This window comes from Lemur catta, chromosome 2 (genome assembly GCF_020740605.2).
Source record: "Lemur catta isolate mLemCat1 chromosome 2, mLemCat1.pri, whole genome shotgun sequence".
Lineage (NCBI taxonomy): Eukaryota > Metazoa > Chordata > Mammalia > Primates > Lemuridae > Lemur > Lemur catta.
In genome coordinates, this window is record NC_059129.1 from 127564333 (window position 1) to 127584936 (window position 20604).

At 37.0% G+C, this 20604-nt stretch overlaps 1 protein-coding gene across 4 annotated transcripts in view; it reads left to right on the top strand.

The window, feature by feature from the left end:
* The window catches only part of ADGRG6 (adhesion G protein-coupled receptor G6), a 131652-nt gene that overhangs the window by 49407 nt on the left and 61641 nt on the right, over positions 1–20604 (top strand). For all 4 annotated transcript variants that reach the window (XM_045544476.1, XM_045544472.1, XM_045544474.1 and 1 more), the window contains exons 3-4: positions 12012–12353; positions 14495–15118. In XM_045544476.1, coding sequence (XP_045400432.1) covers positions 12012–12353; positions 14495–15118 — 966 coding nt within the window. The remainder of the gene's footprint in view (positions 1–12011; positions 12354–14494; positions 15119–20604) is intronic.

Below are 20604 nucleotides of genomic sequence, written 5' to 3' on the forward strand. Positions count from 1 at the left end.
AAATTTGTAAAACATCATAAAGTAATATCCATAAAAGAGAAGTATTAGAGAAAAAATATTTTTGACAGTTTAAAAACTATTCCTTTCAGGCAGAATTATGTATATGTAAACTTCAAGCAGATGTTAAGTTTTGCTAAAATTTTGATTAACATTTTTTGGCCCATTTTGCATAGTGGAGCTCAGCAGTTCCTCCATTTAGAAACTGTTAATATACTATATTAGCTGAATGGTTCTTTACAAAAATGCTTGATGCCTTGTTCTAAAAGCTGAAAGTCAGATAATTGTACTGGAGGGAGAAGAAAATCATTTTGATTTATTTGAGTATAGATTCAATTTAAATTGTCTTAGCTAATAACTTTCAGAAAGATCTGTTATTCAAACATCTCCTATTTACTTTTCATTTATTATTAAAGAATCTAGAAACCTATGGTTTCTCATCTTTTGGGGGTTGAGATTTGATGGCAAAATGGCAAATAGTCATCCCATTAGACACCCTTTCTTAGAAGAACAATATACATATATCTAAGGCTTTGTATTTATATTGGAATTCCAAATTGCCATTGTTTGAAATTTCCCTTTCAGTATGATGGGCCTCCCTATGTAATTTCAGAAATCACTGGGGCCCAGTCTGCCTAGTTATCAGTGTTATTTTCATGGAGAGCTGGGGAGACTAAACTGTGTTATGGTTTATGCTGAACCAGAATGATTATTCTGCCTATTATTGTTTCAAAATAACTTTCTGAGATTATACCTACAGAACTTCCCTAACTGATGTCGTAAGTGGGATCATAAAAGGAATCTATATATTAAAATAAAATGTCTTTCTCTCAAACACCACTACAAAGCTAAATGGTAATCCAGAACATAGAAACAATTTTGCAGAAATTTTGAATGATCGTTCAGCTCCCCCAACAGTGAGTGGGACAGATGTTCGCAGCTGGACATTCTCTTACTCTCTAGTAACAGTGAGTGAGGTTTGCCACGGTTCAAACCTCTCAGTCATTGACAAACTTCTGTTTTTAGGCCTGTGCCTCCTGTTGGAAACACGCTGCACTGTTTGCTCTGTAGACCACCCAGCCCACCCACTTTTGGTGGTTTGGCCTTCTCTGTGGCTTGCATGCAGGTGTGACCTTCCTCACCCACCCAGAACAAGTCACTGCCATTTTTCTGGAGTTTAAAAATATGGCTGGCTAAAAGAAGACAGTAAGCAAGTCGATTTTTATACTATCCTGGAAACTTATAATTATAAAGTTTGGTGAACTTTGTGAACTTTTTCAAACATGTTTTTGCTGCAGACTTGTGATTGATGTGGAGGATCCCTGGGGCATAGGTAAAACAGTTGAAAGGTAGGAAGTTGCGTGGGTTGCTTCTGCGTACATAACCTGCCAGAGGCTATGCAAGGTTAGCACCTACATCCCCTCATCCCTAGCCCAGTGCAATTTGAAGTTAGATAAACATTTTGGCAGTGGTGTGGCAAACCAAAATTCAGCCTTGCTTCTCAATAGTTCTATTAACTTTATAAAAGTAATAAACTATTTTTTTTGTAAAGTAAGCTGTTAGGCATCAAGAGCACACTAAAGTAGCTATATTAAGTAGAAGGTGACTTTTTTTTTCCTAATGTAACCACACTCTAAATCTTCACAATCTGTCACAGCTTGCTCTATAATTCTAAGCTGGTAATATTCAAAATAGCACAATAAGTACTGTTAGCAAGATGTGGAAATTTTCTTGAGCAGTAGGAATGTGCCCCAGAAGGCAGGATGTTTACTGACCATTAGCTCTACTTGTATTCAGCCTGTATTGGTTGTCCCTTAGGGACTCAGACTTATGGCTCCAAAGTGGACAAATGACCTGAAACAGTCTCATGAGCACTCATGAAGACACTTTTGCCTCATAACCTTGTGAACTGTACATCAGGGCACTGCTTTCCTTAGGGAAGCATCAGATGTCTCATAACTCTCCCGGAAACTTCTTTCTAGTAAAGGGGAACAACTGAAGCTCTGTTGTGTGTGAAGACCTGAGTCTGTCACCTATACTAGAATTTTAGAACCAAAAGAGACTGATGGGGAAACCGAGGCCTCAAGGGCTAGTGACTAGCTTGAACTCACATGGTTAGTTGATGGAAGAGCCAAGACCAGAACCCACTGTGATCCCACTTGTAATATAGCCAAATATTCACATAAACATGAATTACTTTAAGAGGAAGGTGGTTTAGTCTGTCTTCTCTCAGCTGGCACAAAGTAATCACTCACTAAATGCTAGTTTTTATTTTTTTCTCTTCCTCTCCACTTATTGTTGTTTCACAATAATATATTTTACAGGTTTACATGGCTTATATTCAAATGTTAAAGAAAACACTTTGACATGTATAATTTTAGATCTGGAGAGGCTGTCAAGAGAGCTTCTAGTTCAGCTTCGTAAGCATATTGTCCTTCCCACAATGATTTTTTTCCAAAATAATAAAAAAATTTTCTTATCAGCTAGATCTTGTGATTTAGTCAGAAGATAGTTTGAATAGAAGAAAACTTTTCAAAGTTCAATTTTAGAGTTTGCTGGGAAAAAACCTTCAGATAATCTCTCTTCCCCCCCCCCCCCCACATGCACACTCCCCTAATACATTATACTTGAGACCTATATGAAAAGTTAATGTTACATAAATATTTTGAAAACTAATTCCAGTGGTGAATAAAGGCAGATAGATGAATAGCATATTTAAACAAGCTGTTCATGTATAAAATGGAAAGTTTTACTGGCATTATTTTTAAAAAATCAATATTATGAAATTTTTACATCAGCTCTTTCTTATTACTAAGATGTTTATGTCAAAAGATATTCCATAAAGGGACAAAATGCTGCCAGTTGCATCTATAATTTGCTTTGCCCCAAACCTTGACTATTTAAACTGCTTCCATTTATGTGCACAAACCTGAGTGGGTGTTTTATTTTTTTTTATGCCCTCAAATTAAAGGCTTATTTGGAAAACTTGAGCTAGCATGCACACTTATCCTGTTACTACCATCTTCTTCCCAATATATACTCCAAACTTATTGGGAAGGTAAGTTTGTAAACCCAAAATTTTCTCTAGCTATTAATTTCAGGTTCTTCACCTGTACCACATAACATGGAATAAATTAGAAGCAATAACCTTCCCTGCCTCCTAAAATTTGTTTTATTCCTATCTCTCCTTCTGACCACCCTTTGAGAACCATATGTAAAGACATCTAAAAGAAAAGTAAAAATTAATGGAAGTAGGAGCCCAGAAAATTAAATGAGTAAATGAATAAACTGAAATATGACTAATGTGCTGTGCTATTAAATGACAACCACAAGCACAACAATGCTGAAAACCCACATTATTTGAGCATATTACTGTGAGCCAAGTATGGTCCTAGAACTTTATATAGATATCTCATTAGCTACATTTGTGTGCTCAAGAAGTTAGTTATGTACTGTTCAGCCAATAATGACATCATTGCCTTCCTGGGTATTAGAACTATAATTAGCTTTCATGAGGCTAAGATTTCTTTACTTATGTTGGAACTATTTAGTAATATTTTACCAGTTAATGCCAACATAAACTAGTTTTACCCTGCAATACTACCTAGATAATCCATACAGAAAGATTTTTTGTAATATTCTCAAGTGAAATGAACGTTAGGTGAGTGTTGTTTTTATTTTTTTTAAATTATTTCATCCATCTTTCTTTAGAGGTAATAAAACACATAAGACCAAAATAAGATAGATCTTTGAAGCACACTAGATTGGTCTCTTTGCTGCTTTTATATCTTACTAGTCAACAGTTGGGCTTTGCTTCGTGAGCTCAGTTCTCGTAGAATTAATCTGCCCTGCCACTGTGATGGCTGTGCTCCTTCCACAAACAAACGACCAGGGTGGCCTGCTGTCTTTTGTCTTCCTTTTTGTCATCTGTCATGTCCTTGGAATTAGGCTGCAGTGATTTTTATAAGGATTTTGTTTACTGGTAGTTTTGTGTTGTTTATATATAAAAGGATGAAGCTTTTTAAAAAAGTCTGTGCTAAACACAAATCTGATTATTTTACTTTCCCCAAATTAAAACCTTTTTATTTTCCCTACTGCTCTTAGTATCATATTTTATTTTCTTAAGCATGGCTTGCAAAATCCTGCATAATCTAATCTTTGCCTACTTTGTCATCTTTATCTCTTATTTCTCCCTACTTTGCCTACTGTGCTCTAGCTGAACTAAATCATAAGTTGCTAGAACAGCCCACACTCTCTCTTACCTGCAGGGCTTCGTACCTGCTGACCTCACTGCCCAGAACACTCTTGTCTTTCTCCTCTGCCTTCTTCCTTTACTTGGCCCACTCCCAAGCTGCATATTTAGGTCTCAGTTTCTTTTTCATCTCTTAGAAATGGTACCATTTCTATGAAGTCTAAACTTAGGCTATTGTACTCATCTACCTTCTCTATCAGAGCAGTTATCACATTATATTATTATCTATTTATCTGTGTTTCCAGTAATCTATAAATTCCATAAAATCAGAGATTATATTTTGTACGTGACTATATTCTCAGAACCTGGCACAGTGCCACACACATAGATGCTGAATAAGTATTTATTGAGTGAATGGATATGGGAGGATAGTAAGAGATGAGTTAAGAAGTGACAGGGAAACTATGGTGTGCTGTGTGTGCCATTCAAAGGGGCTTGTCTTGTTGGATCCCAGAGAAGACTTGGCATTAGAGAAAACATGCATTCATACTTGCATTTGCATTTTAGATCTTTCTGGTCTTAATATGGAGAATGAGTTGGAGGTAACAAGATTATAGGCAAGGAGACTAGATACTGAGTTTTTGTCCAAGAAAAGATGAGAAGCTTAAATGACATGGCCATGGGAATGAGATGAGGAGATAGATTTAATAACTATTAATAAAATAAATGTCATAGCCTTTGACTATCTAAAATAACATAGGAAAAGGGAGAGAGAAGGGATGTTCAGAGTCCTAGCTTAGGTGATTCTCATGCTATTAAAAATAATAAAGAAGATAAAAACAAATTATTTGAGGAATGACGTCTGGCTTGATGGATTTATGGGATATTCAAGTGAAGATTTTTTTTCTTTTTTTTGAGACACAGTCTCGCTCTGTCACCAGGGTTAGAGTGCCGTGGCATCAGCCTAGCTCGTGGCAACCTCAAACTCCTGGGCTCAAGCCATCCTCCTGCCTCAGCCTCCTGAGTAGCTGGGACTACAGGCACATGCCACCCTGCCTGGCTAATTTTTTATATTTTTAGGAGAGACAGAGGTCTCACTCTTGCTCAAGCTGGTCTTGAACTCCTGACCTCAAGCGATCCTCCTGCCTTAGCCTCCCAGAGTGCTAGGATTCCAGGCATGAGCCACCGTGTCCGGCCCAGGTGGAGATGTTGAGTAGACACTTGCAAGCTAGGGTATGGTGCTCAGTAGCACATGCATGTCATCAGCATTTGGATATAATGAAGGCCTTTGTTCAGATGAGATTGCCCAGAGAGGATGAGTATGGAGAGAGAAGAGCTGAAGCAAGAGGAGAGCTGTGTAGAGTACTGGCTTGAGGCACACTTGGTTGCGAGGAATAGAAACCCACTAAAGATGGATCGAGTGAAGTAGTGGGGCAGGAGGCATAAGAATTCTTGTCATAGAATTCAAGGACAAGCCCACAAGAACAGCTCTTCCCATTCTTTACATGGAATGTCAGGAATTAAAGCCTCTCTGTTTCTCAGAGGTCCAGTTTCCTCTTACATGTCTGTTCTCTACGTTTTCTCTCTTACCCTTTTCTTTATCAGCCCATCAGCTTCCCTTGTTTCCAAGTGGCCAAAGCAGCTGCTACCTTTGAGTTTAGATAACTTTATCATTCTGTTGTTCATCATTCTTTGAGGAAATTATCTGTGTCTCTAACTTTAAATTCTCAGAGATAGAGAGAATTTGATTGATTAGTGAAGCCCGTGATTTGGTTGCCCTCAGGTCAGGGGGCCATCCCCTGGGTCAAGTAGTAAAAATATGACTGCAAGAGTTCTGAGAGGGGGTCAATCCTCTTGGGAGAGGGTGTGTAATATTAATAGCTTCCCTAGTATGTTGTTATGTAAGGCAGCATTTCTCAGAGTTTAACATGCTTATGAACCATCTGAAAATCTTGTTAAAAATGCAGATTTTGTTGTAGGTGTGGGTGATTATGTCTAACAGGCTGCCAGGTAAAGCTGTTGCTGCTGGTCTGAGGTCCACACATCAAACGAAAAGGATTGTTAGGGCAGGCAGAGCAGAGGGAAAGCTGGGAGGGCTGAGAGGACAGGAAGGGAACAGGCAGAGTGGAGGAACTGTGGGTGAGAGACTGTCAAGGAACAGGGCATCTTTAGCGGCATCAAATGTTACAGCATGTGAGTGAAATGAAAATGGAAGCCTCTGTAGTATGAACAATCTGCATAGTTTTGTAAATTCTTTCCAGCAGTGTTCAGAAGCCAACGGGTCAGAGAGCAAGAAGGTCCACAGCTAGATAAATCCAGAGTTGGGGGTTTGCAGGGCAGGAATGGGGAAGGGAATAAGGGACTTAAATGAATATATTAACCAGGAAGTGCAGTTTAGGTTGTTTCAGATTATTCATTGCCTTTAGGTTGTTTTTTTAAGAGCTGGAAAAGACTCAACCACGGCTTAAGAGAGAACAATTTCCCATGAAAATGTGTATCAGTGTGTGTGCATATGCATGCACATGTGCTAGCATATCTAATCCTCCTGCAAGGAATGTATATCTGCATAACAAGCTGACTCTAGAAAGATTTATAACAGTTCATTTGTTTGGATCTTCAGAAAGTATTAGCTGTCGCCGTTAAATATGGAATGCTTTCTTGCCAAAGTGATTATGGAAAGACAAGGCTCAAAATGTAGACATTAACAATATTACAGAAGTCGGAGACGTGTCTGAGGGTGCGGTGCATGTGAATATTTTTGGAGATTAAAAAATTGTCAAGTTTAATGGTACTTCATCAGGGAAACTTCAGCTCAGTATCTTCTTGTTAGTTTTCTAGCTATGTCAAACTTAATTGAACTGATTCAAGTAAAGCAGTAAGTACCCTTTTGAACTCATGCTTAAGCCGTTGCGGTAGCTTCATATTCATGGTGCTTCCAAAGAACATTTTGGGGTTGAACCATCACAGAGGGAAATGAAATAATTATCCGGTTAACTCTGGGGAAACCAGTGTTTTAGGAGGAATGTGGGAATGGACTGATATCCTGGCGTGGCTGCTGGAAGTTCCAGTAGGAGATCCGAGTGATCAGTATGACCTGACCCTGGTTTAAGAGCAGCCCTCCCTAGTATGGAAATGCTGTCTTCGAAGGCAGAGCTTGAGACGTGGCGAGGCCTGCGGGATGCTTGCCAAGTCTGTCACATTAACAGAATCACAGATGTCACAGCCAGATTGCCGTTGGCTTCCTTGCCGTCCTAAAAACTCTACACAGTGGTCTGAAATCACTTAAATTTAAATACTTACTGTGGTAAAGTCATCCAGTTCTGTATATTATCATTTACTACAAGCCAGCATCTAAAATGTTATTGATATTTTACATTTCAACAATGTCACATCTGACAGTAATTTACTTGGATCTGGAGAAATGTGATGTGGCCATCATGGGTCTTTAATGATTTAGGTATTAGAACTGGTTCTAGAAAATTCTTGGTTGCCAGCCCTTAGGTTTAATCTTTAGAAACCACCAAGTCTACTAAATATTTTAAACTTTTTAATACAACAAATGAGATTTTCATTCCTTAGAACTTAATATATTCACATGGATAATGCAAACTGAGCACAGAACTCAAGCTAAATTTTCTGGAGATGATTTTCACTGGCCAGGTTTCCCAACAAATTCATTAGCTACAGTTTGACACACATTCAAACAAAGAACAAGATTTAATTTTAATGCATTCATGTTGTTCACCATTTAAGACATTTTAGAAAAAACAGTTATTCAATACCATCCACAGATCTGTGTTGAAAGCAGCTAAAATTTAGCTCAATTTTGATTTATCTCTTGGGATCTGACATTCCTGTTTTAAAGAGATTTTTAAAAATGTGGTATTTGTATTTTACAAAGACATACTTAAATAGCAAGGGTGGAGTAAGAATCCAAATATCTGAGATAAAAAACCTGTTAAGATAATGGTTATTAAACCTATATTGAAATGTACTTATCAGGCTTTGGCATGACTGGAAGGTTTTCCATGATAGATTTGAGTTTCGTTGAAGAATAAACTTTTGTGAAAATATGCACAAGTAAATTACTGCTAAACATTTGCAAGCATGGGCAAAAACCAATGGTGGAATTTGGTTTGTTGTTTGGACTACTTGGAGACTTTACTTTTATAAATTATAAATGAGATAGTTTATTATATCTGTGTTTGGGAACACCTTGAGCCAGGTGCTTTAAGTTGGGTAGGTTTTAGAAGATATGTTAATCCTGGTTTTACCAAGGCCTCATTCAGTGACCACTTTAGCAGCCATCTTTTTAAGTAGCTGTGCCTTTAAGAGAGAACAAATTTATTACTTAATGGACGAGCTTATAGTGTAGGAATCAATTAGCAGTGATATTTGATTATTCCAAATGGCAGATCCAAAGTACTGTATTCCATACTCTCTAACATTCTTTACTTAAATATTTCTAAATTAGTTTCTTAAAATATATTAATTTTAGGCTGATGACACTATGTTTAAGAAATTGCCCATTAAAAAAATGTTGTCTTTTAAAGCAGTGCTTGAGCTCACCACTTATCTCTGTCTTTTGTTTAATTGTGGCAACTTTTATTTCCTAGAAAGATACTAGACTTATATTCAGAAGGGGTGGCTTGAATCTTGGTCTCCCTATCAATTAGATGTATAATTTTCAGTGAGTTACCTAATCTATATTAGCTTCATTTGTTTCATCTAAAGATAGAGGGGGTAATAATTTTGAGCATTGTTATGATGTTAAATGAGATAATATTTGTGAAAACCCGTTACTGTGAAGCGATCTGTAAATATAATGAGCATGATGGTACTATCCCTGGTTTAATTGACATTTCATCCAATTAAGATAATTACTATTTGGTAGCACTATTTTTAAATGCTGTCTAAGCCCCTGAAGATAAGAATCATATAGTATAATGCATTGAATGTTCTTTTAAATGCATGTTCTGGGTATCTTTTCTCTCTTTTCTATCCCCATGAATGCTTAAGGGAAAAGGAGATTCTACTAAGGTAGGTGCTCTTTTACCTCTACCTAATTGTCAATGTACAGATTTTGTGTTACAGTAATGTCTAATAATAGCCAACACTTAAATAGTGCTAATTGTGTGCCAGGTACAACTCCCAGGACTTTTTAGTGTTAACCCACACAGTCCCTCCAGTAACCCTAGAAAGTGGGTGCTGTTATTCTCACCAGTGCAAAGGTGGTGAAACTGAGGCACAGAGAAATGAACTTGTTTAAGGTTACATAGTCAGTATTAACAGGCACATTTAACTTTCTTATACCCTTCCTTCAGCTCTTAGGGAATAATATATCAGGATAAAGGAAGTCATGAGCATTACTAGGGTCTTGGATATAAAGGATGGCATCTCATTTTGGAAAAATGATGCTGCCTGTCTGCATGTTGGGATTATACAGAGATTGTTTGCTATTTACTTTTTTTCTTAATCTCTAGTACTTAGTACTGGATAAATTATTGTTAATTTACTAGGACTACTTCTCTCATCTGAGCCCAAAGTATACTAGCAGGAAGCTGAACTTGTCAGAAAGACCCAGTCGTCTCAGTCCTGTGCTATGAGTGAGAACAATTGGTAGAAGGATCCCCAGAGCCCCACCCAAAGAAATGTTCCAGAGATCATGCACTCTTTTTTTTTTTCTTTTTCCAGATTTAGAATTTGTTTGACTTGGTTATAATGCACGCAGTCATTCTTTAGGCATGTTGCCATTCATTTAAGCTACTCCCTTATTTGTTCATAAATTTAATACATTTGACTGAAGATGTCCCATGTGCCAGGGATGCTGTGGGGTGCTGGAGAGTAGGATGGTGAATATGACAGATACATACCCTCTGCTTGTTGAGTATACAAACTGGTGGGAAAAGACAAAAAAGAAAAACATCTCGCAAATAGAAAACACAACTGCTCTGACTAGTGCTACAAAGGACAGGAACATGGTGCTCCAGGGATGGATAAGACAGGCATTTGGCAGATGTTGGGTGGTCATAATTTGTTTTCTGTTGTCTGTCTTTGGCCATGTACAAGATGTCAAAGACTTAGGAAGAACAGAGAGGGCAGATTAGAAAGACTGGAGAGGAGCAGAGTTGGCAGGGCAAAGTGTTGCACAACACAAGATGGCCACAGGGAAAAGAAGCAAGAAAAACCTAACTTGAGCAGTGTAGCACATTTGATTAGTCCTTGAATCTATCACTTTATCCTAGAAGAATAGCAATATTTGTGATAACTACAAATTTTTCAAGAAAAATTATTGCATTTTCATTCTATTCAACTCAGTAAAAGACAGAGCAACATAATAAATTTAGAGTGATTTCCATTAACATGTTTAAAGTATTTTTTGTTTGAAAGTTTATGTGTCAGTTTTATGGCAATTTATCCAGAGTATTAGATAAATGGGATTATTGCTGTCATTTATACAGTACTTAAAGGCAACAAAAATACTAATTGCAAAAGCATTTCTAGTTGGGAGATAGTAAGACCCTGGTTTCTGATTCGAACTGTTGGCCAGGCCCTGGATAAATAATAATTGAGAAGATTCTGTTTACCTTAGTGAAAATGGGATAATAGCATTTTCCGTATCTACTTGGAAAGGTTTTTTTCACATACATTCATTCAATTAATATTTATTGTGAACCCACTGTTGTATATTGGGAATATAGTGATAAGCAAAGAATACATGATCTTATACCTCATGAAACTTATAGTTCAATGAGAGAGACCAACATGCATGTATTATGGGTCTTTATTTTTGCTCTGCCCTTGGCCTGCACGGCTGTTCCCTACTGTGCTCACAGCATGCCCCCTCACTTGAGTTGGGTCTCTGCTCAACTGTCACCTCTTTGGAGAACTACCCGTTGTCTCCACCCATTCAAGTCACTCTCCCTCTTTCCCTTGCTTTACTTTTTTTTCCCACCTTTTATCACCATCTGTCATTGTATTATATTATTGGTTATCATTAGGTCTAAGACTTAAGTGTAACAATCCTTTACACAGAGGCTTTGTCTTTCCTGCTCATTGATACACACTATTTAGAATAGTGCTTGGCATATTACAGGCACTCAATAAATATTTACTGAATGAATGAGTAACTGAGATGATCACAGAGGCATATAATTACCAACTATGATAAACAAATGGGATGAGTGAGAGTGCTTTCAAAACTATAAATGTTCCCTACATGCAAGGGGATGTTTATTTGAATTTTAGAAAAAAATGCAATCTGCCAGAAGAAAACCTGTTTATTTTTTATATTGGTAGTTTTCTATTTAAACATTTATTTCCTAAGAGTTGCTCTTCCTTTGTATCCATGCTTTGTAATATTGAGCTCTGTCTTTATGGTTCTATAACCTCCTCCTCCCCAGTTCAGTTGCTCTTGAGAGTAGAGCTTCTCAACCTGGGTTGATGAACCTTTGTGAAATCCACTGTTGGCTCTTGAGGCCTCATGTGTTCCTGGAAATTGTATGCAACGTGTACTGGCCCCTGTGTATTTTACTAGAGAGAGTTTTCATAACTGTCTTTAGATTCTCAGAGTATGTGACCCCCCCCCTCCCCAAGTTTAAAAATCATTACTTTAACATCTTTTATTTATCTTTTACTTTTTGTTGCTCTATTGGCATTTCTTTTTCTCTTCAAGATGGTTTTGTTTTCCTTTTAATTTTCATGATTGTATTTTGGTGTTTTTAAATGTTTACTGTCTACTTGTCCCTAGTGTGTGGTATTCTTGGTTTATTGTATGCATCTGATCTCTCTTTTCTCTGTCTCTTTTTTGTCTGGCCAACAGTGTGGGGATGTGCCAACTGCAGGGTTGTCCTATCCAACCCTTCCGGGACCTTTACTTCTCCGTGCTACCCTAACGACTACCCTAACAGCCAGGCTTGCATGTGGACCCTCCGAGCCCCCACCGGCTACATCATTCAGATAACGTTTAATGACTTCGACATTGAAGAAGCTCCCAATTGCATTTATGACTCATTATCCCTTGATAATGGAGAGAGCCAGCCTAAATTTTGTGGAGCAACTGCCAAAGGCCTATCATTTAACTCAAGTGCGAATGAGATGCATGTGTCCTTTTCAAGTGACTTTAGCATCCAGAAGAAAGGTTTCAATGCCAGCTACATCAGAGGTATGTAAACCAAAGGCGACGCCAACCTTCTGCTTTCATTTAACATGTTCTACAATAAACACCAGGACCTGAAGACAGAGTTATGCTCTTTTATGTGGATATGAATGATTAGGATTATGCTCTAAGGGCAAGAATCTGTTAATATTCTCTGAGCATTCTCATTAGCAAAATATAATTACCAGATTCAAAATCTGATTACAGTAGAGCTGAATTCTTTTATATTATTTGTATGTAGGACATTTAAAGGCTGCTTAGAAGACACTGTAGATATTCCACTGCTAAAAATTAAAATCTGTAATTCTAATATCTCTCCACTAATAATTTAAAACATCCCTATTTAGAAATCATTTTATTTTAGGCTTTTAAGATGTTGCCCTTTTAAGGAACTAGGCTAGGGACAAATATAGAAAATTAGCATATAAATTTTTAAAAAGCCATTAGTAACATAAAGTAATAAATAACCTGCGAAAAATCCCCTGAAAATGGCTAACTGAAGGAAATAAAGCACATTTTTATTAAATATTCCCATATTCTGGCACAACATAATATTTAAATAATCTCCTTCTCTCTAAAACCTATCTTTGCTTAAGAGAGATTTAGTTTTATTTTTTTTTCTTCTGAGCTTCCTAAGAAGATGTCATATATAATAAAAACGAACAGCCAGAAACTCATTATAAATTGTGTTTTTTGATTGTGGAGTTATTTATTATTTGTTATTGACATTAGGTACATATGTGTTTAAAAATCTTTCAAAATAATGTTTTAAAAATATAGAATATTTAGAAATAAAAAAGAAGCAAATTATAATTACCTGTATATCCACTACCCAGCCATGACCACTAATAAAATGTTTATGGGTATATTTCCTTCCAGGCTTTTTAACAATGCATATAGAATACTGGGTTCATATTATAAAAGTATCCCTTTGCATAAATAGACCTATGAACTGCTCTATATTTAAAAAGTAGACTGAAATCCATAATTCTTTTAAATTCTATCATGGATTTTTACTAGAATATTTATATTAAAATGATGTTTTATTGTAGAATTAATCTTAGGGTGTGGTATATTAAAATATATTCAAACTACCATTCATATGAAACCAGTATTAAATAGTATTTTTGAGGTGAGCCACTTCTCGCTCAGGTCATTTTCACGATGTATATTAGCACAGGACTAAATTCATTATACTATTAATTTCACATATATCACAGAAGTATTAGGTGAATGCATTTTTATTTTGAATTTATTATGCATATAATAGTAGCAGCCACTTGCTATTTATTGCTATATGTAGGCTGTGTGCTTTGTACATATTAACTTAATTCTCATTGACCGTCTATGCAATAGGTGCCATTGACCTTCATTTTGCAGATGAGGAGACTAAGGTAGAGAGAGGTGAAGTGACATACCCAAGGTCATGGGGCTACTAGAGGGAAGAGCTGGAATAGCAAGCTCCGTAGTCTGCCCTTTTAACTGCTGCTCCTTAGTATCCTTCAAAAACTAGCTCACATGCCCAGATATAAAGCAACTATACCTTAAATTTCCATTTTTGTTTCACTAGATCCCTTCTCAATAGAATTCCTTTCGCATTTGTTCCTAAAATAGCCTGATGGTGGGGGAAAAAGAGAAGGATTTGCAGTGTCTGAAGAGGAGAGAGGGTAGTATAGGAATGTTTGGGAAGAGTAAAAGGCAATTGTTAATGAAAAATAAAACTGTTAGTTCTGTTTAGGAATTATTTGAAAAATAACATATTTGTGAGAATCTTAATGTATAAACAGAGGCTTTCTGAAACCAGCTCTTTCCTTAATTAGGTAGTTGGGATTTTTAAAATTTTTAATTTAGTGGTTAAAAAATAGTTATCAACTTGGCTGGCTATAACTCAAAGGTTTAGGTGTGAGATCCAAGCATCATTAGAGTTAAAATGGGTAGAGTTTCTCATTGTTATTATTGTTGGTGTGAAGACAATTGATTACGGGTGGGTGACAGAGGATAGACCAGAAAGAGGGGAGGAATGGGGCCAATGGTAGGTAAAAAATTAATTAGTAGGAGGGATGGGGTGCTTGAGTCTGTCAGATGTTTTGCATCTCATTCCTCAGGGTTTGGGAGTTAACATGTTTTACCTCTACATTTTGTCCTAGTTGCCGTGTCCTTAAGGAATCAAAAGGTCATTTTACCCCAGACGCCAGATGCTTACCAGGTATCTGTGGCAAAGAGTGTCTCCATTCCAGAGCTCAGCGCTTTCACACTGTGCTTTGAAGCCACCCAAGTTGGCAGTGACGACAGTGACTGGACAGCTTTCTCTTACTCAGATGCGACCTTCACACACTTGCTCAGTTTTGGAAAGGCCGAGAGTGGCTACTTTCTATCTATTTCTGGCTCCAAGTGCTCACTGAACAGCGCCTTCCCTGTCACAGAAAAAGAAGACATTTTCTCAGAAAGCTTCGAGCAGCTCTGCGTGGTGTGGAATAACTCTTTGGGCTCTGTTGGTGTCAGCTTCAAAAGAAACTTTGAAACGGTTCCATGTGATTCTACTATTAGTAAAGTTATTCCTGGGAATGGCAAATTGTTGTTGGGCTCCAATCAAAATGAGATTGCCTCTCTAAAAGGGGACATTTACAATTTTCGACTTTGGAATTTTACCATGAATTCCAAAATCCTCTCCAACCTCAGCTGTAATGTGAAAGGGAATGTGGTCGACTGGCAAAATGACTTTTGGAACGTCCCGACCCTAGCTCTGAAAGCGGAAAGTAACCTAAGCTGTGGTGAGTCTGCGGCATACTCTTTATTTTTTTTAATTATTGTTTGATGAATGTGTTTGTCAGTAAGGATTTATACATACAGGCATGTGTGTATACATATACACGTATATACATATATATATAATTGCCATTAAAGAGCTCTTTTAATTTTTAAAACCATATGCTTAGCTGTTCATAGCATACATTTGATTACAAGCCATGCAGATTCAATCAAAATGCTTGGTCATACCATTATTTAGTTTTCCCTGTGTCATAAAATATCACACAGTTTATCATTAACATATCAACCATTGTAATTATTGCGTCTCAAATACAAATGTTAACATTAGGTTTGACACAAAAGAAATTAATAAGTTATTGTTTTTAGTCACCAGGTGATACAGGAATAAGCTGATCTTTATCATCCCGGAATAAAATTTCAATTTAGATTACTTAAATAAACAGCCACCACCTAAAAGAATAGTATTTACTCAACCAGTATTAAATATCAAAACTGTCCATTTTATGGAAAATCTTGATATTCAGGAATTATCAATTTTCTCTTTGAACTTTTTTTCTCTATTTGTTTAAAAATGAGCATTTATGGTTTTTTTCAAATATTCTTCTCTTATTTCTCTTCAAGAGACTATAAATATACTATTATTGGAAGTAGCTAACTGCAAAATTTTGGGGAGATAATTCTGTGTAACAAAAAATGTGTTAAACTTCTATCAAGTTTATTTCATGTATACAAGTTTATTCTAGAAGTCTTTATTTTACTATAAGACTGATTCAAACACAAAAAGTGAAAGCTTCATTATCAAATATAAATGTCATGTGACTAAATCTAAGGTATTGATAATATATTCTCTTCAGTCATAGAGGTAACTCAACAGAGGAGGGAAGAAGGGGCCTGGTATCTGCAGATAATTTGTATGTGACTTTGGAGGGAAGTTTACCAGGAATTTGTTTGCACACTTTGAACAAAGTGGGGCCCATTGTGAAGACCTGAGGCCACCTCCCTAGTTTCTAAGACCTGTGCCTGCCCTTCCGGCCTGGGAAACCCCTGTCACCTACCCCTCCGAGTGGATCACCCATGTATCCATGTGGTCCGTGGCACTCCTGCAGATGGTGGGAAGGCTACTGAGTGACGTCATTTGAGAGTAATTTCCTTGTGGGGTGTTGGAAAGAGGGTAAGCCACATCCCTGTTCCAGAAGGAGACCGAGGGACTTCATAAGAGCTCATGGTGCTCTCCAAGATCCTTTCTCAGTCTGAGATTAGAGAGGACCTTCAGGGATTCCTGAGAAGTCTTTCGCTCAGAGAAGAATTGAGGTCAAGTGTGTGTGTGTTTGGTGTGGGAAGGGGAAGAGCAAGGAGAGAGATATACTTCCTACGTTCCACGTGATTGTCTTTAGTCCAGGGCCTCTTTTCACCATATACTTGGCTGTTATTCAAAAGTCACAATGTAGACCATTCTAATATTTGCCTTGTTATGGGACAGTATTTTGAGGACTATAGCAACCAAAACAAATTTTGCTAGTTATATTAATAGTTGCTAATATTTAAATTACATGTAAATTGAATACATATTGTGTACTAGATAGCACTTCACATATATTGACTCATTTCCCACATCATAGGTCCCATGATGTGCATTCTATTATTGGCCTTATTTTGCAGATGAGGAATCTGAAGCACAAGGAGATTAAATAATTTACCCAACTTAACGTCAGTGGCCAAGCTAGGACTTGAACCTGGAAAGTCTGGTTTTAGAGCTGTGCTCTCCTAACCAGTATAAATTAGGCCATCCTTCAGCATAGGCAGGACTAGAAGATGTGACTCAGTACAAGGGTAGGTGAGCTAATTCTTGCCCAAGGAGGAGTATGAAGGTCCAAGAGCCATCTCTTCTGGCCAGTTGTGCATTCCGTGGGAAAGAAGTAGCTTTAGCGGGGAACATAGTATTTGTTTTAAACAAATGTAATAACGTTTCTTTCCTGAAATGCTTCTTGGATACCTCCATATGATAAGATATGAGGGATATATTATTAAAGAGATTCCTAAACTTCTCTAAGAAATCCTCTAGACCAGAGATTGGAATACTGGGAGGGACTGTGACAGGTCACTTGTGTTTTCTAATATTGTTTTTATTTTTTTAAGAGATGGGGTCTTGATACGTTGCCCAGGCTGGACTAGAGCTCCAAAGCTCAAGCAATCCTCTGGCATCAGCCTCTTGAGTAGCTGGGCCTACAGGCATGCACCCTCAGGCCTGGCTCACTTCTTTTATAAATAAAGGTTGATTGCAACACAGCCATACCCATAGTTTATGTACTGTCTATGGCTGCCTCTGTGCTTCAGTGGCTGAGTTGACTGAATATCATAGATAGAGCACGGCCCACCATCCTAAAATATTTACTCTCTAGCTCTTTAAGAGAACATTTGCCAATCCCCGAAACTCGTCCACAAAATCATAAAAGTCCACTTTGCTGAAGCACATACTTTGGGCAACACTAGGGAAGACCTGCTAGATCTCCTGGGCCAGAGGGAATAAACCAATCCCCTGCTGCTAGTTTAGCCCTTAGACATCTGTGCTAGTGGTCGCATTTATTTGTTCTTGCTCATTTACATTTTTCCACACAATGCTTTTAAATGATGAATTATATCCAACATTAAAAAATTAGATTCCACATAAAAATGAATTTTTGGATTCTTCTGGCAGGCAAAATACTATCACCAGGCTAGTGTTTCTTCATCGCCAACACAGCTAGAGCTAAATGGTGGCTGCTCCTTTCAAAGGGTCTTCCCAGTTCACGTCAGCCCTTAGCACCCCCCACATTGTTTCCAGTCCAGCCCCTGTTTTGTTTTTAGATTACCTCCTGGCCCTGGTAGGCATTTGAGTTTGGGATACTGATTTAGGCCATTGCCTGCACTTTATACAGGGCAGGAAACTGAAGCTTAAAAAAAATAAGTGTCTGAGGCGGTTTGTGGGCTAAAACACATCTTCTGTCTCCTTGTCCAGGGTTTATATCTAGTAGTCTCAACATTTTTTAAAAAAATTATTAATTTATTTTACATTATTTTAATGGACAAATAAAAATTGTATGTATTTATGGCATACAACATGATGTTTTGCTATATGTACACATTGTAGAATGACTAATTTGAACTAATTTACATTCATGACTTCATGTATCAATATTTACCATTTTTTTGTGGGGAGAACTTTTTAAATCTACCCTCTTAGCAATTTCTGAGTATACAGTCATTGTTATTAACTATAGTTACCGTGTTGTACAATAGATATCCTGAACATATTCCTCCTGTCTAACTGAAATTTTATATCCTTTGACCAATATCTTCTCAACTCTTATCCACCCTTCACCCCCCCAGCTCCTGGTAACCACTATTTTACTTTCTGCTTTTTTGAGTTCAACTTGTTTAGATTCCACATGTAAGTGAGATCATGCAGTCTTCATGTTTTCTTAAACACTGTCGTTGAGACTTCTTTCCCAAGCCTCAAGATTACCGGAGCACATCACAGATGTGCTCATTTAGTCATCTATAAGTTTTCAAAATGATTTCATCAAAGGAGTAGCACAAGCTTACAGAGTCAACATATTTAACTCTCTTCAACGTTTATAGCAGTCTTCTTGACATTCCGAGATGACGTTAAACACTCTCATTCCGGACATTCAGATGTCCTGGACTGTGTTTCAGGAGTAATGATGGGAGAGGGAATTTCCTGCTGCTTAATCATCAGCTCTGGGAGTTGAAGAACCCAAGTCACTCATTAACTGACAGGAAATACCTGTTACAGAGATTATATCTAGGCTTGTTAGCTAAGCAAAACTTCAGTAAGTGAAAAAAATTATGCTCTATTAACATTTTAACCTTTCATTTTTTTTTTCCTAGAAATAATGGGGCTTGCTGTTTATGGTTATCATAATTTACAACAAACTACTGATCAGTACAGTAACCAATGGGAAAACAGAATTTCATTCCTAGCATTCCACTGGACTGATGACATTGAATATGAGCTTTTATTCCAGGATCAACTTGTGATGAAAAAATGAATAGATTTTCCAAAGGTGTATTACTAAAGAAATTTTAATATGAAATTAAGACAGAGGGCGGGCGCGGTGGCTCACGCCTATAATCCTAGCACTCTGGGAGGCCGAGGCGGGTGGATTGTTTGAGCTCAGGAGTTCGAGACCAGCCTGAGCAAGAGCGAGACCCCGTCTCTACTAAAAATAGAAAAGAAATTATACGGACAGCTAAAAACATATATATATATATATATATATATAAAATTAGCCGGGCATGGTGGTACATGCCTGTAGTCCCAGCTACTCGGGAGGCTGAGGCAGGAGGATTGCTCGAGCCCAGGAGTTTGAGGTTGCTGTGAGCTTTGCTGATGCCACGGCACTCTAGCCCGGGCAACAGAGTGAGACTCTGTCTCAAAAAAAAAAAAGAAATTAAGATAGACTAGAATTGACTACGATCAACATTAAAATCTTATCATTTGTTTTACATATTAAACATCCTAGCCTTAATAAAATCAATATATTATTACCAAATGTTTCAACAGTTTTAAAATTGGACTTTTTTGTTTTCCTATACTTTTCTAAGCATATTGGGAGAATGTACCTTAATGAAATTTTCAGCAGATTTTTTTAAACATGATTAATCTTGTCAGTCCTTTCCAGGAAGACATGCTTTTTTAGAAATAATTATTTTTCATTTTATAGCATCTTTATTTTTCTTAGAACAATTTATTAAGTATATTCATTTTTATTATCTCCATCGATAGATAATTTTTTTAGTGGACTCTTTAATTATAGGTGCAAGTATTTGCCTGTGTTATGAGTCAAGCTTAGACTGGCTAATGTCCATCAGTTTTCACAAAGAACAGACAGTGCCTTCTCTACCAGTTTTATTTATTTTACTGATTGCTGCTCTTTCCTGAGGAGTGGTACAGTATAACTCAATGAATAGTTTAAGTTCAAACAAATAACATTCATTTAACAAGCATTTATTAAGCGCTTCCATCTATTAGCTACTGTGGATATAGAGATAAGACACAATTCATAAGTACTCAACTTCATTGTTGTTCTTTTCTAGAAATTTCTCAATTTGTACTTTTCCTTTCATCTCCAGAATTTTGCACCTAGTTTGCTAAGGCTTCATTAACTGTTGGATTCTTACCCCTTCACCATTGTTAGTTTTGTCCTTCACAGCTGTGAAACTCTGACTCATTATTGGTTCCTTCCTTCCATTCCTAACAATTTATTGAGTTTAGCATTTTTAGATTACTAACTCATTTTTAAATAATAAAATTAAGATAAAATCACTTTTTCTTTACAAAGGACTTTATTCTTTGAGGATGGCCAAACTCTTCATGAGCATAGATGACTTCCAGAAATAATTTTATTTTAAGCATATTTACTTATGAAAAGTTAAACAATTCATCTTAGTAATAACTGCAGAGAAAATTGAAAGGAATTCTTCTGTT